The sequence below is a fragment of the Ceratotherium simum genome, chromosome 29 (assembly GCF_057802395.1).
Source record: "Ceratotherium simum simum isolate JZ-2026a chromosome 29, ASM5780239v1, whole genome shotgun sequence".
NCBI lineage: Eukaryota > Metazoa > Chordata > Mammalia > Perissodactyla > Rhinocerotidae > Ceratotherium > Ceratotherium simum.
The window spans coordinates 8,321,851-8,343,086 of record NC_141928.1 but is presented as its reverse complement, the minus strand read 5'-3'; the positions used below and the strand labels follow the sequence as shown (position 1 = coordinate 8,343,086).

Below are 21,236 nucleotides of genomic sequence, written 5' to 3'. Positions count from 1 at the left end.
CCCGCAGCCGGGCGCGGTCGCCCGGCGCGGACTACAACTCCCAGCATGCCGCGCGAGGCACCGCCCGAGGCCGTCGCGCGCGCAGGGCGGGCTGGGGCGGGCGGTGTCGTGCGCGCTGGGGCTGCGCCGCTGGCTCAGCCGCTCGCCGGTGGCGGGGAAGGTGCGGTAGGCGGTGCTGCCGGCCCGCGCAGCCGGTTTGGGTTGCAGGAGGCGGGCGGGGGAGGAGCGCCGCGGGCGGGCGGGGCTGTCCGGGCGGCCGAGCCATGCAGGACGCATAGCCGGCGAGGCGCGGCTGAGACCCGGCTCTGCTCGCCCAGGGGCGGCTAATGCCCCCTCGCTCTCCTTACTCCGTCGCCGCAGCTGGGCCGCAGCTGGACGCGGCGCCGCGCGGAGGGGCCGACGCCGGGTGAGCACGGGCCAGGCCAGTGGGTACGTGGGCGGAGGAATATGCCCGGCCGCGTCGGGGGGAGGTGACAGTGCCTGCCTGGGGTGGGGGGCGCGCCCTGCTGCTCTGTCTCCTTGTGGGGCGCTCTGCTACCCTGGCTCTTTAGGGGCCAGAGCGGTTCGCAGTGACAGACCGGGACCCGAGGGAACTGGGCATCCGCTTGCTTCCTAGCTCCATCCCACAGCCTTCCGGGACAGGTTCCTGCCCTCTGCCCTGGTGGGCTATGGGAGGCCAGAGATCTGAGGGCCTTGGAAACCCTGGTGTTGGAGTTCGGGGCGCTAGTTCGGTCCCGCTCCTGGCTTTTGCTTTTCGCGTGGAGGAGGAGGAGATGGTCTGTAAAGGCTCCTTGTGGTCCAGACCATGTCCTCATCCTGGCTTGGAGACTCTTAGGCTACATCACAGCCTTGACCTTCAGCCTCTCCCCAGGAATAGCAGAACCCGAAGGAAAACTGAGTCCCATTGGCTGCCCCCTTGAGCAGGTCCGTAAAGCGCCAAGAATAGAGCCCAAGAGTCCTAATCTCAGTCCAGCTAGCCGTTCCCCTCCCCTAAACCCCAATCCCCAAAGAGTCATCTGACTGGTTTGCTGAGTGTGTTTGTTGGGGGTGCCTTCAAGGCCTTCTTTCTCTCCCTCAATTACCTTTCTCCTCTGGGCGGTCACCTCTCAGGCACCTCCGGGCTCTAACCTGTCTGCTCCGTCGCCCTCTATGGGCCAGCCGAGGTATGGCGCTGCCCCCCAGCCTGTGGGCAGGGACTTAGCAGGGCCCCTTCCTAGGAAGCTGCCCATTTGGGTGTTGTGGCTTGGCCTGGTCATCCACAGAACCTCCCTAGGTCTCTGGGTGGGGAGTCAAGCCAGAGGCACTTAAGTCAATACCCCCCTCCAAGCCATTTTGGTTAGGGACCCTGGATGTCAGGAGAGTGGACTGACGTGTTTTGGCTGAAAGGGCCACTGAGAGCAAGTCTCACTACACGTATTGCGCAGAGGGGGAGACTGAGGCCTAAGTGGGAAAGGGACTTGCCCAAGGTCACTCAGAGAGTCATAGGCAGAGATGGGACTAGGGAGCTAGAACCCAGCCTCCTGCCTGTCACCCCTGGAATTCCAGACCTCAAGTCCCATGGCTATAGCTTCCCCTTCCAGATAGCCCTGGAAAGGGACATCGTCCTCAGCCACCCCACTCAGTATGGCTAAGCCTCAGTACACGTAGACCCTTTGGGATCATAGTGGCCTGGCTGCCTGGGTCAGGAGGTGGGAGACCCAGACATTTGGGTCCACTGACTGCCTTGTGCCCACAGGCCACAATGCTGCTCGGGGCATCTCTGGTGGGGGTGTTGCTGTTCTCCAAGCTGGTGCTGAAACTGCCCTGGACCCAAGTGGGGTTCTCTCTGCTGCTCCTCTACCTGGGGTCTGGCGGCTGGCGCTTCGTCCGGGTCTTCATCAAGACCATCAGGCGCGATGTCTTGTGAGTACCCGGTCCAGCCCTTCCTGGGGTCTCTCACACCAAGCTGGGCTCCTAATCTCCCAAATCTCCCCAGACCAGACCCCATGGCCTCTACCTGCACACGGCACCTGGGCCCCAAAGGAGCAGCCTCTGCGCCACACCCTTCCCCTGGCTGTAGCACCTGGTACTTCCATCTCCAAGGTCAAGGTTTCCTCCTGGGGAATCTTGCTAACTTGCTGCTCCTTAGCCTGGCGCACACTTGGGGGCCCAGGATATGCACTGGACACCAGGTGTGTTGAGGAGATGTCTGCAAGGGGTCCCCAGGACATGCTGTAGCTTGTGAGAGGGTGAAGAGGAGCCCTGTGGAAAAAGCCCTGTCCTGGTGTTGGCATGATTCTGAGAGGGCACCGAGTTCTAGAGCAGGGCACCAAATAGATGTCTGAGAGAACCTGCTCCCCAAAGGATGTCAGGCATGGTCCACAGGGATATCCTGTACCAGAAACACCTGCTGCCACCTGCTCTGTGCCCGGTGGAGGGCTGGCTCTGGGGCCCAGAGAGGATCAAGGCAGACCCAGTCCTGAGCGAAGCTCAGACTGGTCAGAGAGATAAGAAGGGGACACAGTGAATCCCTAACTGGCAGTGCCATGTGGGCAGAGACCCTGGCGGCCTTGCTCACAGTAGTGTCCCAGCATCCAGCACAGTGACCCACGTCCAGAACAGGCAGCTCAGCATTTGTCAGTCTGAGTTGATTGCAGAAGGAGGTATTGAGTGGCCACTGCCGGCAGGGTGGAAGCAGCAGAGAGCTGTGGGAGCATGGAGCAAGGAGAGATGGCTCCAGGCCGGGGCCTTGGGAAATCAGAGAAGGCCTCCTGGAGGAAAAGAATTTGTACTTCAGAGGCACCTCTAGGTGGTAGGAGCAGGGGATTCCAGCCAGAGGGCACAGCATCAGCAAAGGCATAGAGGCCAGGCATCTGGGAGAGTTCAGGGGTCAGAGGTAGCAGGGGCAGGGCAGGAAAGGGAGATGTTGCCAGCAATTCCACAGACACTTAATGAACATCTACCCTGTGCCTGGCACTGAGCAGGACCAGGCACTGATGAACAAGATGGAGCCCTGACCTTGCTGGGCTCACGGGGGGAAGACTGGACAAATTGCAAACTCATCCATTATATACTCTAGTGATGGAGGGGAAGGTATGATACGGGGCTGTGGAAGGCCCCAAAAGAGGAGTTTAGACTTTGACTTGGGGAGTCCTGGAAGGCTCTGACAGAGCAGCAGACTCAGAGCAGAGCTTAGAAGATAGAAGGAGTTGAACTCGGGAGCCAGAGAGGACCAAGGTTGAGATCTCAGCTCAGCCACATTCCACCTGCGAAGCTTGGGGCAAGCCGTGGTGCGGGCAGAGCCTTGGTTTTCCCATCTATACAGGGGAGGGAGTAATCGCCCAGTCCCTAGTGTTACTCTGGGGCTTCGATGAGCTGGTGCACGTAACAGTGCCCAGAAGGAGAATGTTGCAAGTGCTTTGGCTCAGAAGCCTCAGGCCTGTAGGGTATTGGGAACCCCACTCCCGACCCCGCAGTCATGGCTCCCTTGCTCACTCCCACCCAGCGGCGGCATGGTGCTCCTGAAGGTGAAGACAAAGGTCCAGCGGTACCTACGGGAGCAGCAGACGGTGCCCCTTTTGTTCGCCTCTACGGTCCGGCGCCACCCTGACAAGACGGCCCTGATCTTCGAGGGCACAGACACCCACTGGACTTTCCGCCAGCTGGACGACTACTCGAGCAGTGTGGCCAACTTCTTGCAGGCCCGGGGCCTGGCCTCAGGTGACGTGGCTGCCCTCTTCATGGAGAACCGCAATGAGTTTGTGGGCCTGTGGCTGGGCATGGCCAAGCTGGGCGTGGAGGCGGCTCTCATCAACACCAACCTCCGGCGGGACGCCCTGCGCCACTGCCTGACCACCTCCCAGGCCCGAGCCCTCATCTTTGGCAGCGAGATGGCCCCAGGTAAGTCCCAAAGGGGCAGGGGACAGGCAGGGAGTCCCACGGGACATTGTACAGACCACAGCCCCCCTGTAGCCCTGGGGGAGGCTGTGTGGCTCAGCAGATGAGGGCAGGAGCCTCATGAAGGCATGAGGTCAGCTGGAGATCCTGAGTGAGAGACGGAATTCTCTAGGCCTCAGTTTCCTCACTGTGGTCTCTACCTCATACCACTTTCAAGAAGATACTTCACCCGAAGCACTAACAGTGGCTGAAGCTACTATTATCTGATGCCCTTAGATATAATGGGAACCGTTCTTGTGACCAATTAGGCCTCGTTTGCCTCATCTAAAAAATGGGAACAAGAATCCATTCTCTGCTCTCCTGCAGAGCTTATGTTTTATTTGCTGCCACATTGGGCACTGACTGAGCACTGAGCTTGGTGCTTTACAAAAGCAGCTCTCATCTTCACAGAGCCTGGTGAAGTAGGGATTGTCATCTCGGCTTTACAGATGAAGAAACTGACGTTCAGAGTGGTGTGAGGAACTCACCGAAGGTCACACAACTTGGGCTTGACCACAGCGTCCCTGTTCTTTTCCCCCACACTGCTGTGGTTGTAGAATAATGGACAGGGAGGGTTATTAAATGCAGAAAGGGGAGGAAAAAGGATGTAGCAGGGAGAAGGGGGAGGATTGGATGAATCAAGAGGAAGCCAGAAGAATTGTGGCCAAGTGGGCCAGGACAGGCCCATGCCCAGGACAAGTAAGTATCTGGACATCTGTAGTGCTCAGGGGAGCCTGAGAGAAGCATCTCGCTCTCTGAAGAGGCTCAAGGGCTGCTGGCCTCTGACCTGCATCCTCCCTTCTGTCTGGTCCCCCACAGACCAGCACAGTACAGTGGGTAAGAGCTCAGATCTCAGTGTGAGATAGAGCTGGCTCTGGGTCCCAACTCCAGCACATTCTAGCTGTGAGCATGTCCCTCCCATTCTCAGAGCCTCAGTTTCCTCATCTGTAAAATGGGCTGTTATTGGTACCTGCTTCCTGGGGTGTGTGAGCAGGAGCGTGCATGTAGAGAGCCCGCTGTGTAGTCAGCCAGCAGCTAACGGGAGCTGTTGCTCCTGTGAGCATCTTCCTTATAGTGAGGTCCCGAGTGCTTCACCCATTTCTCTCTCCCCATCCAGCTAATCTCCTCTGACATCATGCCCAGCCCTGACACGAGCAGAGGTCCTGGGAACACGGGGTTTCCTGGCCTGCCTGCTGATCTGTCCTGTCTTCCCCGCAGCTGTCTTTGAGATCCATGCCAGCCTGGACCCCTCACTCAGCCTCTTCTGCTCCGGCCCCTGGGAGCCCAGTGCAGTGCCCGCTAGCACCAAGCACCTGGATCCCCTGCTGGAAGATGCCCCTAAGCACTTGCCCAGTCACCCTGTAAAGGGCTTCATAGGTGAGTCCCCCACTCCCACAAAGGGGTTCTAAGATAGCCAAGACAGAGCACTGGCCTCAAGGCCGGAGGCTTGGGTTCTTCTGCAAACTTGCTGTGTGACCTGGAGTGAGTCATGTCGCCTTCGTTTTTCCATCTGGGAACGTGGGGTCAGTAACCCTGGGGTTACTGGGAAGGTTATACAAGCTGATGTGTATGAAAGTGCCAGGCCTGGTGCCGAGCACCCAGGAGGTCACACATCTGAGTCCCTGATTTGTTGAACAAACCTTCGTTGGTGCCTAACGTGTGCAGGATCACGTGGGGCCCAGGAACCTGCTCTGTCTGCATTTTGGCTGGGGCTGGGCCAGGAGCAAGACCCTCTGAATATTCATCCAGCATCTGTTCAGTGCGGGCTGCCGCTGGGCTGTGATCCTCTCCCTGCCCTGGGCTGCCTGCCTTCCCCTCCCCTCCTCCAGGCAGCCTCCTGGACCCCCTCACCTCTTCCTGTGCACGCCAGCCTGCCTTGTGGAGCGCACAGCCTGCTGCATCACTTGGTGGCTCAGAGCTTGGAGAGTTCATATCCCGGCTCTACTGTTCCCCTTTGTGTGACCCTGAGCACCTGAGCTGCCCTCTGAGCCTCGGTCCCCACAGCTATAAAGTCGGGGATGGTAACAGAACCCATTTTATGGAGTGGCTTTGAGGACTGACAAAGATGTAGTGGGTCAAGTCCTGAAGCTAGAGTGTGGCAGGAGGTGCTCAGCAGCTGGTCATTGTCGTCATTACCATCATTTATCCTCTGTCATATCTGGATCTTATCTCCTGGGTGCTTTGTAAGCTGCTTGAGGGCAGAGGCTCTGGCTGGTTCAGCCTGGTGCCCTCACGGTGCCTAGGCCAGGGCTGGCATCAGCAGGCACCCAGAGAGCGTGAGACAATCGATATAAAATATGCAGGGTCGGGGCCGGCCCGGCGGCGCAAGTGGTTGAGTGCGCGCACTCCACTGCGGCGGCCCGGGGTTCGCCGGTTCGGATCCCGGGCACGCACTGACGCACCGCTTGTCAGGCCATGCTGTGGCGGAGTCCCACATAAAGTGGAGGAAGATGGGCACAGATGTTAGTCCAAGGCCAGTCTTCCTCAGCAAAAAGAGGAGGACTGACAGATGTTAGCTCAGGGCCGATATTCCTCACAAAAAAAAAAAAAACATGCAGGGTCATCCTGTGGCATTCCTGACCTCCCAGAACCTCCAGCCCAGTGGGACTGAGCCTCGTACAAAAACTGTAATGTGACAATCCCTGGGCAGATCTGCAGGGTAGGATAAAGAAGAAACAAAGCTACTTCAGCACCCTGCGTCCTGCAGCTAATGCCTCCCCACGCTCTAAGACTCAGGGTGGGGATCACCTCCTTTGGGAAGCCCTCCCTGGTGCCAGCTGCCCTCCCTCGAACCCGGGTCAGGTGCCACCTCTGGGCTTCAACAGGCCCTGTGCTTCCCACCTGCTCCCGACACTTCGTGCTCAGTATTGGGATGGTCTGTGTCCTCCTCATCTGCCTGTCCTACTCAGCTGCGACCTCCGCCAGGGCAGGGCCTGTGCCCATCTTAGTCACTGATATCTCCCCACACCTGGCACAGAGCGAGGGCACAGAAAAAGTTTGTTGAAGGAACGGAGGCAGGCATTAGAGCAGAGAGTGGTGTCTGCGCTCATCAGAGTAGGCCTCCTGGAGGACATGTGATGGGACTGGGTGTTGAATCATGTCCTTCTGTCTGACTCCATGCCCAGCCCTGTGCTGCAACCCTCCCAGCTGCTCACGTGTCTGTTTTCTTCAGATAAGCTCTTCTACATCTACACATCGGGCACCACGGGGCTGCCCAAAGCCGCCATCGTGGTGCACAGCAGGTAAGGGGCAGATGCCTCAGGGGGAAGGCTGGGGGTGGCCGGGCCTGGAATCCTCTCCTCCTGCCTTTCCAGGGGCCCACAGAGCCCTCTGCCCTCCCAGGTATTACCGCATGGCTGCCCTGGTGTACTATGGATTCCGCATGCGGCCTGACGACATTGTCTACGACTGCCTCCCGCTCTACCACTCAGCAGGTAGCCTGGGCCCACCTCCTCAGCCTCTGGTGCCCCCAGAGCCTCAAGAACCCCACCCCTCTTGGCAGGCAGCAGGTCACAGTAGAAACACATGAGCCTTTGGAATCAAATCTGGGTTCAAATCCAGATGTGGCCATTGACGGGATTTCTCTGAATGAGGATGGCTGTACCAGCCTGGCAGTGTGTGTGGCTGTGTCCCGCAGCGCACCTGGGCTACTCTGACCGTTCGGTGCGTTTCCACAGGTGTGCAGAGCCTTGCTGCCTGGTCTTAGGGGCTTAAGGGAAGACAGAGATGGAATAAATATAGTTCCTGCCCTCAAGGTGCTTAGGAGTCTGGTGTGTGTTTGGGGCAGGACAATGATGGGAGCCCACATGAGTGTGGGGAGGGGCAGGGAGCAGGAGCTCGGCTCAAGGAAGAGCCCAGTGATGGCTGGGAAGGCTTCCTGGAGGAGGTGGACCCAAGGCAGGCAGATATGAGGTGCAGAAGCCAGGTGGGCTAGCTCAGTGCCCCCTGGCTGAATAGCAGCATTACGGGGATGAGAGCAGGAGCTTGGGACCAGCTCTAGAGGCCCTGGGGGACAGTCTAAAGAGTGTATACGCCATCTCATAGGCACTGGGGAGCCATGGAAGGTGTCTGACTAGGGGAGAGAGATGATAGTTAGTGTTGGAGGGACAGGACAGGAAAGGGAGAGACCAGGGGAAGGGCCTTTGAAGAGGCTGGGCTGGGCAAGAGGAGACTGTGGAGGGAAGGGTCTTCCATCTCCCTGACCTCCAGGGCCCACTCCTCTGCCTTCAGGAAACATCGTGGGGATCGGGCAGTGCCTGCTGCACGGCCTAACAGTGGTGATCCGGAAGAAGTTCTCGGCTTCCCGGTTCTGGGATGACTGTATCAAGTACAACTGCACAGTGAGCGAAAAGGGAAGGGCCGGAGACGTCGTGTCCCTCATGACCCTCCCACGACCCCACTCTGGGACATCCATCTGACAGCTGAAGGCAGCCAGTCCTTCATTCAGGGCAACATTCCTGTTGTTCAGATGGGAGACTGAGGCCCAGAGGGCAAGGATGGCACAGCCGGCCCCTGGGGGGTGGGGTCAGGACTAATAGGGTCGGGACCTGAGGGACTGGGAGGTGGTGCAGTGAGAGCAACCTCAGGGGCCCAGACTCACGCCAGCTCCTCCCCAGATTGTGCAGTACATCGGCGAACTCTGCCGCTACCTCCTGAACCAGCCGCGCCGGGAGGCGGAGACCCGGCACCGGGTGCGCATGGCGCTCGGCAACGGCCTTCGGCAGTCCATCTGGACCGAGTTTTCTAGCCGCTTCCACATCCCCCAGGTGGCTGAGTTCTATGGGGCCACTGAGTGTAACTGCAGCCTGGGGAACTTCGACAGCCAGGTGCGGCCCAGGTTGGGGCGTGGACAGACCACGGAAGGCACCGCAGTGGAGGGAGGGCATAGTTCCACATGAGAGTGTGGGCGCCGGAGCCCCCTGCCCCCACTGTCCAGTGTCAGGCCCATGCGGGGAGAGCCCAGGCCCAAGTCTTGGTCTTTGCAGGTGGGGGCCTGTGGCTTCAACAGCCGCATCCTGTCCTTCGTGTACCCCATCCGGCTGGTGCGTGTCAATGAGGACACCATGGAGCTGATCCGGGGCCCCGATGGCATCTGCCTTCCCTGCCAGCCAGGTCTGCCCCAGGGTTGGAATTGGGCGTCAGAGGGTGAGAGGTTGGCCCAGGAGGGAGATGGGACAGGTCAGTGAGTGGGGAGCCCTATTCTGACCAATGGCCATCACTCAGCTCTTCTCTTAGGGCTACAAGCCATTTATTATTTCTTCATCCATCCATCCATCCGTCAGTCTATTCACTCACTTTCGTGTTGAGGACCCTGGGTCCAGGCCACCTGGGATTGATCCTGGCTCAGCCCCTTAGCTCTGTGCCTGAGGCCCCTCATCTGCAAGTGCGGCTGATGGCAGCACCGCCTCCTGGGGTTCCCCGAGGATGGCGTGTGGTAAAGAACGTAAGGCTCTTTCAGCAAAGCCGGGGCCCAGGGAGCGCTAGCTTTGGTCAGGTTGTCCACGTAGAGCTTCGCCACCCTTCATTTATTTGTTCATCTCTCTGTCTGCTCGGTGACCAGACGTGACTGAGTGCCTGCACGTACCAGACCTGCCAGGAGAGGCTCCCTGCCCTTGGGCTCCTGGGCTGGGGGAGAGATGGGTGTTTCTATGGGCAGCAGTGTGAACAGAAGCCAGAGTGAGATGCAGGGTGCATTTGGGAGTGGAGGAACCAGTGGAAGAGGCCACCCAGGGCAAATCTGACTCAGATTTTCCTGCCCCCAGGGGAGCCGGGCCAGCTGGTGGGCCGCATCGTCCAGAAGGACCCCCTGCGGCGCTTCGACGGCTACCTCAACCAGGGCGCCAGCAATAAGAAGATCGCCAAGGACGTCTTCCAGAAAGGGGACCAGGCCTACCTCACTGGTGGGTGGGCATCTCTCCCCAGCCCTTCGCAGCCCCTTCGGGGTGGGCAGGGTGGAGAGGAAGGAGGGGGCCTTCCCCCACCTTCAGAGGACACCTCCCCAGGACTCCCCCAGTCCCAGCCCTTACGGTTGAACAGATTCCTAGGATCCAGCAAGGACTGCCCGGCCCAAGCTGCTGGGCCACACGCCAGGCCTGCCCAAGCCCTGCCTCACACAGCCCCTCCCTAGGTGATGTGCTGGTGATGGACGAGCTGGGCTACCTGTACTTCCGAGACCGCACGGGGGACACGTTCCGCTGGAAGGGTGAGAACGTGTCCACCACCGAAGTGGAGGGCACGCTCAGCCGCCTGCTGGACATGGCCGATGTGGCAGTGTATGGTGTCGAGGTGCCAGGTATGTGTGGGGAGGCAGGAGGTGCGAGGTATGTACGGGGAGGCGCCACCAGGGGGCACTGCCAGCCTCTCACCGTCCATCCTACTGCCCGCAGGAACCGAGGGCCGGGCCGGAATGGCTGCTGTGGCCAAGCCCGCTTGCAGCTGTGACCTGGAGCACTTTGCACAGCTCCTGGAGAAGGAGCTGCCGCTATACGCCCGCCCCATCTTCCTGCGCTTCCTGCCTGAGCTGCACAAAACAGGTCTGCCCCCTCCCCTGCTCTAGCTCCTAGGTTCCAGGCTGAGGCCCCTTCCTGGTTCCTTCTGGAGAGACCTGGGTGGCTAGCCTTTGACCTGCACCCACAGCCTTTCTGGGTGGTGGGTAAACCGACCTCCCTGTGTACAGGGAGCAGACCGAGCCTTCAGAGAGAGAAGCGTCCTCCAATCGTTAGAGGAACAGGTATTGATGGAGTGCCTACGGTGTGCCAGGCGCTGTGCTGGGCCCTGGGGATAGACGTAACAGATTCTGACAGGACCTCCACCTTCTTGGAGCTTCTAGAGCAGTAGGGGAGCAGCCACAGGACAACCAATTCCAAAGATGAAGAATGGGTGACAGATCAAACTGACGAAAAGCAGATGAAGGGGGCTCGGATGGCTGGGAGGCTTCCCTGAGGAGGTGACGTTCAAGCTGAGACCTGACGGAGAGGGAGGACTTCGTGGGGGTGGGGGGCATTCCAGGCTGTTCGAGTGTGGGTACAGCAAGCGTGAAGTCCCTGAGATAGGCAGGCGCTCGGGTGCTAGAGGAGGGAAAGGAGGTCCCCAAAGCTGGAGCCAGTGAGAGGGGCGGGCAGTGGCATGAGGAGGGATAGAGAGGCCAGCAGCGGCCAGAAGCCCGGGGCCTTGTGGGCCGGATGGGGCTGGGCTAGCTGTGCTGGGGGCAGAGGGAGCCACAGAAGTGTTTGTGCAGAGTAGTAACCTGATCAGATTTGTGTTCTACAAAGTCCTCTGGCTGCTGTGTAGAAAGTGGGAGAGGGCTGCAGGTGGCCCCTGGGGGAGCAAGGAGGCAGTGAGGTGTCATTGTCACCCAGGTGAGAGGTGAGTGGTGGGCCCACATCACATGGCAGGGTGCTGCCATCCTTCTGTCTGTTGGTCCACTGATGCTCTCAGGAGTTCCCTGATGGGCAGCAAGCGCCAGGGCTCACGCCCGACCTCCCCCCGCGCTCCTCGGTCCTTGCTGCCCTGTCCTGGCTCTCCTCCTGCTCAGCCTCTCCCTGGCTGCTCAGCCTCGGCCACGTCTGCCTGGCCGCCTCCCACGTGGTCACGTCAGCCCCTGACTTGCCGGAAAGCCTCCCTGACTGACGTGGCCCTGCCAGGTATCAGGCCCCTGGGAGCCCCTGAAGCAGCTGAAGTTGGGAGGGTCTGACGGGACGCTGGTGCTGGGCTCGAGACAGAGACCGCGAGCTCCCTGAGGATTGGACGATGGCCGGGACTTCTCTGTCCAGGAGAGGCAGGGAGCCATCAGACCTCAGGTTTCAGAGAGGCAGAACACCCCAATCTGACTTAGGGCTTAAAAGAACCATTTTATTTGCTCACCATTTTTGGGTCAGCAATTTGGGGTTGAGTGGTTCTTTGTTGGCCTCGCCTGGGGTGAGAGAGCTAGCTGCCATCACTCAGAGGCTCTGCTGGGGCTGGCGGCTCTCAGATGGCCTTACTCACATGTCTGGCTCCTGGCTGGTTGGTTCTGCAGCGCTGCCCAACAGAACTATCTGCAGTGATGGACATGTTCTGTATCTGCGCTGTCCAGCACAGCAGCTATGAGCCCCACTTCACTGCCGAGCACTTGAGATGTGGCCAGTGTGCCTGAGAAACTGAATTTTAAATTTTGTTCCACTTAAATTAAATTTACATAGCCACATATGGGCAGTGACTACCCTATTGGACAGCGCCGGTCTAGGTGGCCTTCTCTGGGATGGTTCATCTCTGCTCTGTGTGGCTTCTCATCCTTCAGAGGCTAGACTGGTCTCAGGGCACCCCCAAGAGGGTAGGGATGGAAGCTGCAAGGCCCCTTGAGGCCTGGACTCACTCAGAACTCCCACAACATTGCTTCTGCTACAATCTGTTGGTCAAAGCAAGTCACAGGGCCAGTCTAGATTCAAGTGGGGGTCAAGAAAGACTCCAGGTCTTGCTGGGACAAGTGGCTAAACCACATGGCAGAGTGTACATACAGGGAAGGGAGGAATCGGTAGCCATTTTTGGCAATCTGTCACACCTGGGTTCATATCCCAGCTCCACCATTTACTAGCTGTGTGACATTGGCCCAGAGATGTGCCTCTCTGAGCATCAGTCTTCTCATCTGTACAGTGGGCTAATACCATTGATTGAAAGATGCATAATTTACATTACATACTATTCAGGAAAAAACCCACTGATAATTAAACTATTTCAGAGATGTTAAAATCGAAAAACGTGCATCTTAGAATCCATAGAATTAGGTTGAGCACCTGCCTCTGGGGTTGATGTGCAGATTAAATGAGATCATACCTGTACCTGGGAGGTGCTTGAATAAAGGGACTCATCACAGAAGACCTGAGTTCTGGTCCTCACTCAGTGTGTGGGCTTGCACAAATAGCTTCACTTCTTCAGGTCTCAGTTTCCCTATCTGCACAAAGCAGGCAGGTAACACAGACCCCCACCCCTTTACCAGGGCTTCTGTGAGAAGTGGGACATAATGTGATAGAGCCTTTTTTGCAAACTGTAAAGGGCTGTGCCCCTCCTCCCACACATCCCCTTTCCTATGTTCCCTCCAGCCTTCCTTCGCTGCCCCTCTCCAACTCTGGTGGGCGGGTTCCCAGAACTCGGGCCCCTGCACTGCACCCTCTGACTCTGACTCTTCTTCCCCCTCCCCCCAATCTTCCCTGCTCCCTCAGGGACCTTCAAGTTACTGAAGACAGAGCTGCGGAAGGAGGGCTTTGACCCTGTGGTCGTGAAAGACCCACTGTTCTACCTGGATGCCCGGAAGGGCTGCTACAGCCCGCTGGACACAGAGGCCTACACCCGCATCCAGGCAGGCGAGGAGAAGCTGTGATTTGCTTCGAATCCCTCTGAGGGCGGGCGGAGCTGGATCCAGAGCCCCAGCTCCCACTCCAGGGGGGTGCTGGGCGATGCCAGACCAAAGCAGGCGGGACCCGGCACCTCGACCCCGAGGTGCTGACCCCTCCCCCTCAAAACTGCCAAGTGACTCACTGCCACCTCCCCCTCCCCCCAGAGGCTTTCTGTGAAAGCCTCGTGTCCACGTATGTCTTCAAGGCCAGGCGGGGCCTCTGGGCCCCAGGCTGAGACTGACTGGGCCCCTCAGGATGATGTCTTAGGTCAGGGCAGGGGGAGGTGGAAGGTTACCAAGCACTCCCCAGAGAGCAGGGAGCTTGTACATGGGACCAGGGCAGAAGCCCCCAGACTCAGGAAGCCAGCAGAGTGGGAAGGGGCAGCAGTGACCATTGATCAGGTGGCCGAAGAGGATCCTGACTCCTGAGCTGCTCAAGTGTCACTCCACGCTGCCTTGGCCTCCAGGAGAGTAGAAGGAGGATCCCGAACTGCAGCAGGTGGCCTGGACAGAGCACCCCCTCCTGTCCTCCTCTCCCTGGGTGGCTGCCTGACTGTCCCTCAGGCAGGGTCTTTCTGTCTTTGTGGGTCTGTCCGTGTCACCTTCTCCATCTCGGCCCTGGCCTGGCTATGAGGAGGGGTGGGGGGGCGCTCAGGGGCCAATAAACTCTACCTTGACTACCCCCAGCCTGTGTGCATGCCACCCAAGCTCACCCCCAGCCTGCTCAGGCCCCACCTCCCGCCCCAATCACTCACTCGTCCATTCATTCATTCCCTTGGACTTGGGGATACGTCACAGCCCCTGCCACAGCCCCTGCCTTTGGTGTGTTGTCTCAGATGGGGGGTAGTCCACACCTGAGTCTGACAAGGTGTTTAACAGCATGAGCTTGGAAGTCCAAACCAGCTATGTCACTTATAAGCTTGTGGCCTTGGCCAAGTGACTCAGTCCCCTCATCTGTGAAATGGGAATAATCAGGAGGATCCAGGGAGCAAAAGGTAGCCATTATCGGGGGAAGGCTGTTCAGAGCCTTCAAGGAGAAAACCCTAACCCAGGACAGGATCCCATCTCCACACCCTTGTTCGTGCTGTTCCCTCTGCCTGGGGTGCATTTCCCAGGGGTTTGGGGGCTGTGTGAGCCAGGGCAGGGCTGCCTAACAGGCCAAGCGGAGTCCAGGAAAGCTTCCTGGAGTCTTATGAGGGCTGTAGAGTCAGCAGTGCCAGTGGAGAGCCAGCTGTCCCCTAGGCCCCGTCACTGGAGTCGTGCACAGCCCAATGGGAAAAGGGGCCAGCACGGCCCAGGGCAGCAGACTGTGCCCGGGGGCCTCATCCTCACTGTTTAACCCTCACCATGGTCTGTGTCACTTGGCTGAGGTCACACAGCAAGTGGAGGGGCTGGAATGCAAACCCCAGCCCCGAGCCCTTCCCACTCCTCCACCTGCCTCCTTGGTGCAGAAGGCAACAGGAAAGCCAGAAGAGCTTCCATTCCAGGCTTGCCTGTGGAGCTCACTGTGGGCCACGCCTGAGGCCAGCAGCTGAGTCTGGGTGGAGGGTGGCCACGACGAGAAATCTGGAGTGCCTCCTGGGGGAGTGGCCTTTGAAAGACAGAAGAGTCTGGTGCCACTCCTGGGGGAAGGCGGAGGGAGGTGGGCAGAGCTGGAGTCCACCCTTGGAGAGCAAGGGTGGGAGTGGGGGGTGAACACAGGCATAACTGCAGTGCGGAGTCTGACCAGCAGAGGGCGCGTGGACCCTGCAGAATCCTGTCCGGCCCTTAGAGCTCGCTCAACCCTCAGAAGCAGGAAGGAGGGGCTGTGAGTGCCCACTTCACCCCCAGGCCAGGTACACAGCCCAGAAGCCCCTTTGGTTGGGCTCCCAAGGGGCTGGACTTGGCGGACAGTGAAGCTTCGTGTCTCTAACCCCCAGCAACATGTGCTCTCCAATGGGAAGGAGCCCCTCAGGGAGCCCTGTTCCTTCCTCCAGCTTGAACACAGTCATCGAAAGGCAGTATGGAGCCGTGGTTAAAAGCTCCAGCTTGAAATAAATAAATAAATCTTTTAAAAAAAAAAGGGCCGGCCCTGTGGCTTAGCGGTTAAGTGCGTGCTCTCTGATGCTGGCGGCCCGGGTTCGGATCCCGGGCGCACACCGACGCACCGCTTCTCCCGCCATGCTGAGGCCGTGTCCCACATACGGCAACTGGAAAGCTGTGCAACTATGACATACAACTATCTCTACTGGGGCTTTGGGGCGAAAATAAATAAATCTTTAAAAAGCTCCAGCTTGGGGGTCAATCAGGCCCACGTTCAAATCCATTTGCCAGGCTAAGCCTCAGTTTCCTCTCCTGTAAACGGAGGTCTAGGAATCCCCACCTCGGGACAGTTGTGAACATGCAGTGAGATTGTATATGGAACTCTCTTTGCACAGGGCCTGGTGCTGATATCTGCTCAGAACATGGTAGTTAAAAGAAAAAAAGGAGACATATTCAGGTGTTAAAACCCCAAACTTGGCCTAAGTTTCCCCCTTCCGCACCCGCCCTCCCCCAGCCCCTCCGTGAAGGGGGGTCCTGGTGGGTCTCTTGAGTCTTGCAGCTCTCCTGTCTGCCTCTGGTCATCTCCATGCATGCAGCAGATGCTCAATATGTGCTTGTGCTCCTGAAGTTAACTGACAAGAGCTACAGGTTATTGGGCATTTCCTGACATTTATATAGTGCTTCATGGTTTACAATGCACTGCATAAGTTCATCTGTGGAGCCGATTCGGTCGGGAAAGGCCTACTCTGTCGGGAGAGGAGATGGGGGGCACAGGGAGCAAGCTGGAGACCTGGGCCCTGGATCTGCCCTCAGGGAGCCCACCGTCTGGGGGTGCACAGGGGGTGTGGGGGACTGGCAGTGGAGAAGCTAAGGGTGTGTGCTTAGCTGCACCCTGACCCAGGTATGGGGGCGTTTCACGGTCAGAAGGGTTTTCAAGGACGAGCTATCCCAGAATGGCGGGGGGTGGGGGGGTGGAGTGTCCCAGACAGACGGAGCAGCAAAGCACGGAAAAGCCTGGAGGTACAGGGCAAGCAGGGCAGGTCAGGGCAGTGCGGTGAGGCCACGGGGGCCCCAGCAAAATAGGAAGTGAATCCTTTGTGGGCACCTCTACTTGCACACCTCCCGAGATGGGGCGCTCTGCTAGGAAATCCTTGTTTCAGGTCAAACCCTCTTCCTTACACTTGCGACGGCCACCACCTATGGAGCGCCTCCTATGCGCCGGGCGCTGTGCACAGCGCTCTAAGTGCATTATTTCATTAAATCCATAACACAAAGCAGCTACTATTTTTATCCCCATTCCACAGATGAGGAATCTGAGGCTCAGAGAGGCAACGTCTCTCCGCAGCCCACAGAGCCTGTGAATGGCAGCGCTGGGATGCAAGGCCCCTTCCCGGGGTCTCCGTGTTCCCATCTGCGACCTGCGCCCGGAGAGTCTGGAAAGGGCCTGCCTCCAGCGTTCCCGGAGGTCCTACCGCCCTGGGGACAGGCAAGTGGCAGCGCAGGCCAGTGCTTGGCGTATCATTTTCAATTCCTGGGAAGAAGGTTAAATACCTCGGAGAGGCCCATTGAGGCGGTGGCGGCGAGGGGGCGACCGAGTGACTTTCAAAGGGGCCTGAATGCGTGGCCGGCCCCTCCCCCCAAGGAGGGGGCCCTGCTTCCTCCCGGCCTAATGATATTCTGGGCTCAGCCCTCGTCTTTGGCGGCGGTTTAACCCGAGCCGGGGCGGATTTCTTTCTCACTGATCTCAGCTTGACACCCAATTAGCACAAGAATGGGAGGAGGAAGCCTGCGAGAGGCGCCTCCCAGCCTCCCGGGGCGCACGAGGGGAGCAGGCGGGAAGACAAAGGGCAGCGGGCATGGGGGCACCCGCGCCCTCGCCTCCCCCGCCTCCCCCGCCTCCCCCGCCATTGTCTCCCTAGGAGCTTCAGAGGGGATAGAGGCCAACACCCGGCTGGCCAGCCTGCTGAAGGGCACAGGGGATGGGGCCCAAGCCCCTCTTCTGCATAGATCCCAGGGGAAGACATTCGGGTGAGCCTCGCCCAACGGGAGGTGGTGAGGGTCAGGGAGTAGGGACAGGGATCCTGAAGGCACAACAACCTGGGGTTGAGGCCTGACACGTAGGGTTCCACGGGCGAGCCACCAGTTCTGAGCCTCAGTTTTCTCATTTGAAAAATGGGGATAATAGTCCCTGTGAGGAGTCAGGCAATGCATGTACAGCACCTGGCAGGTGCAAAGTGGGTGTTCAATAAATACTCCTTAAATGAATATAATATGTCAGACTATTATCGTTACTAATTAAGAGGTTGAGTAGGGTAGGCTTGGGGTCAGGAGAAGGAAGGGCTTTTTCAGAAAGCCAGGCATTCACAGAATATGTTGATTTACCCAGAAGTGAGCTCCCAGCCTCTGGGGCTATGCAAGGAGAAGGTGGAGGACCCCCTGCCTGTTGAGATGTGCAGGAGGGAGGGAATGCCTCTGGCCTTCCCATGTGGCCCTCCTCCCCACCTCCACCTCCCACAATTCCTTGGGACTTGGGCTTAGATGTGACTTCCTCTGTGAAGGCTTCCCTGATCCCAAAGGCTGGATTAGGGGCCTCCTCCAGCTTCCACAGGCCCCCATGTTCCCCCTTCATAACACTGATTGCACTCCGGTCCATTTTTACTGCGGTCTATGTCTTTTCCTGGAACATCAGCCCCAGGAGGGCAGGGACATACTGGGTTTGTTCACCATTGTGTTCTCAGCACTGGCACTGGGCCTGGCACTTAATAGGTGCTCAATGAATGTTTGTCAGATGGATGAAGCTCTTCAAATGCTCCCTAGCTCTCCTGTTCCAGCCCCAGGAGGCGGCCGTTCCCAGGGTCTTTAAAAGATAGTCAACTCATGGAAGTGGCCCAGGATCAGAAGCTGTGAGGGGCTCTGAATGCCTTCCAGGTAGGCCCTTACCTTGCTGGCAAAGAAAAGCCATTAAATGACTTTGAGCAGAGGAGAGATATGTGTTCACGGGCTCGTTCATTCACTCATTCAGCAAGCACTTACCAAACCTCTACAACATATAAAGCTCCTTACCATGAGCTAACGATCAAAGACGAATCAGGCACGGTTTTTTTTTTTTTTTAATTTTATTTATCTATTTCTTTTCCCCCCATGTGTATGTCGTAGTTACACATCCTTCTAGTTGCTGTATGTGGGACCCGGCCTCAGCATGGCCGGAGAAGCGGTGCGTCGGTGCGCGCCCGGGATCCGAACCCAGGCCGCCAGCAGCAGAGCGCGCACACCTAACCACTAAGCCACGGGGCCGGCCCAGGCAAGGTTTCTAGAGCCCAACTCTGGATGAGCCGGTGGAAGAATCTTAGAATATTTTTGCTGAAAGGACTTTAAGAGATCATTTGGTCCCATACCTTCTTTACAGACTGGGGAAAATGATTCTAGAGAGGGAAAGTGACCTATCCACATAGCATGGTCAATGGTGGGGCCTTTCCATTTACCACAGGATTCTGTTGCACTTTTCAAGGACCAGGGCTATGTCTCATTTGTCCTCATTCTGCCAGTGCCCTGGAACAGTGCCTGGTACACTGAAGGGGCTCAGGGCTGCCCATGGAGTTGAACTGTACAAGGAAGCCAAGGCCAGAGGGAGGGAGGTGGGAGGCAGGCAGGCCAGAGAAGACGCAGGTGCAGGTGACAGGTGATGGGGGCGGGGGCGCGGTAGAAGAATCTGGGGATGCAAAATCAGCTTAGAAGGAAGATGAATCCAAATTTGGTGACTGTCTGGATGTGGGAGAGAATTAAAAACAATGTCCAAGGTTTCTTGCTTGGGTGTTTCAGTGGATGGCAGTGGTATTCTTGAGATGGGGAACACAGGGGAGAGCCTGTTTTAGGGAAGGAGGCACTGAGTCAAGAACTTATTTAATTCTCACTACAACCCTATGAGGTAGGAGCTGTTATCATCCCTGAGGAAACTCTGGCACAAAGATGTTAAGGGACTTGCCCAAAGACACAGCTAGGAAGTAGTGGGACCTGGATATAAAGGTGGCAGTTGAATTCCTAGCTCTTAGTGATTACAGATCTTCCTCGACTTTCGATGAGGTTACATCCCAATAAACCCACTGGAAGTTGAAAACATCGAAAGTCAAAAATGCAGTTAATAGGGCTGGCCCTGTGGCTTAACGGTTAGGTGCGCGTGCTCCGACGCTGGCGGCCCGGGTTCGGATCCTGGGCGCGCACCGACGCACCGCTTCTCCAGCCACGCTGAGGCCGCGTCCCACATACAGCAACTAGAAGGATGTGCAGCTGTGACATACAACTATCTACTGGGGCTTTGGGGGAAAAAATAAATAAAATAAAAAAAAAAATGCAGTTAATACACCTCACCTACTGAACATCCTAGCTTAGCCTCACCTACCTTAAACGTGCTCAGAACATTTACATTAGCCAGTTGGGCAAAATCATCTACACAGACCCTATTTTATAATAAAACGTTGACTATCTCATGTAATTTACTGAATACTGTACTGAAAGTGAAAAATAGAATGGTTGTCTGGGTACAGAGTAGTTTTAAGTGTATTGGTTGTTTACCCTCATGATCAAGTGACTGACTGGGAGCTAAGGCTTGCTGCTGTTGCCCAGCATCATGAGAGTATCATACCTCATATCTGCTAGCCCAGGAAAAGATCAGAATTCAAAGTAAGGTTTCTACTGAATGCGTATTGCTTTCACACCATCGTAAAGTCAAAAAATTTTAAGTCCAGCCATCGTTAAATCGGGGACTGTCTGTACATCATTACATCCGCCCTTAATCCCTAGGCTACACCACCACACTCTACCAATGCTGAATTTGATTTTGGAAGTGCTGTGGTTTAGATACCCCGGGACATCCACTTCTCTCCATTTCTGCCCTGGGCTTTTGTGACAGGCTCCAGTGGTCTCCCTATCTCCTTCCTTGTTCCCCTCCAAACCATTCTCCACACTGCAGCCAGAAAGGTATTTTAAAACACAGTTCTAATAATGTCATCCCCTCCCAAACCCTTCAAAGGCCATTGCTCTTACAATATAGACTGAAGTTCTTTCCTTGCGCATTAGGCATGATGTGGCCCCTGCCCACCTTTCTAGCCTCATCTCCTGCTCCCCAATTCCCACATTTCTCTCTCGGTGCTCCGGCATGTTCTCCACCCAGAGCCTCTGCACCTTCTGTTCTCCTCACTGGAATGGTCCCAGAGGTTTCTTTCCCCTCACATCCACCTAGCTAACTCTACTCAGGCTTTAGAGCAGTCCAGTCCGTCTTCTTTTTGAAGTCCCTATAACTTCAGATCATTTCTTTCAGTTTGAGATTTTACAGGTATTAGTAGGATTGGTATGTTTATTTGATTAGAGTTAATTTTCCCCACTAGACTGTGAGTGCCCTCAAAGCAAGAACCTTGCCCACCCCCTTCACTTCACCCACAGCACCGACCAAAATGCCTGGCACACGGAGGACGTGCAATAAATATCTGCTGAATGAGTGAAAGCCAAATCGACAGCGAAAGGGGCGGTTGGATAGCGAGTCGATAGCGCAGGAGAGAGATTTCTGGGCTGAAAATAAAGATTTGGGGGTCACTTATAATTCAAGCCAAGACAAGTGGACGGGCTCGCCCAAGCGGTGCGCAGATCCCACAGAGATTTGTAACTAATGCAAATAAACAGTAATGCGGCTCACAGTCACTGCACAAAGATGCCGGGGACTCCCCTCCCCCTCGCTTTGGCTCGTACAAGTCGCAGCCCACCTTCCCTTTCCCAGCCCGGTCCTGAAAGGCAGCACCAGACCAACTCAAAAGCCCGCGACAGCTCCCGTGACCTTCCCTCCCCCGCTCCACGCTCCGGGCTTTCCTCCAATAGCTGAGGAGGATGGCCCCCTGGGCACCGCCTCTTCCGGCTGCGGCGACCGGAAGTGGGGCGGGAG

The 21,236-nt window shown here is 57.2% G+C and overlaps 1 protein-coding gene across 5 annotated transcripts; it reads left to right on the top strand.

The window, feature by feature from the left end:
• Positions 1–257: 257 nt before the first annotated feature.
• On the top strand, positions 258–14,892 carry SLC27A4 (solute carrier family 27 member 4). Of its 5 annotated transcripts, XM_087418997.1 has the most exons (14): positions 258–406; positions 1,111–1,163; positions 1,736–1,902; positions 3,485–3,879; positions 5,134–5,292; positions 7,088–7,157; positions 7,258–7,349; positions 8,146–8,255; positions 8,532–8,741; positions 8,901–9,027; positions 9,678–9,815; positions 10,043–10,207; positions 10,302–10,448; positions 13,113–14,892. In XM_087418997.1, exons 3-14 carry the CDS (start codon positions 1,742–1,744, stop codon positions 13,268–13,270), a joined length of 1,932 nt encoding a protein of 643 aa, XP_087275123.1. In that variant the 5' UTR covers positions 258–406; positions 1,111–1,163; positions 1,736–1,741; the 3' UTR covers positions 13,271–14,892. The 5 variants fall into 5 exon arrangements, with proteins under 5 accessions (XP_087275123.1, XP_004423575.1, XP_087275122.1 ...); XM_004423518.3 differs by lacking the exon at positions 1,111–1,163; XM_087418996.1 differs by lacking the exon at positions 1,111–1,163 and having other exon boundaries at positions 258–429.
• Positions 14,893–21,236: the final 6,344 nt, after the last annotated feature.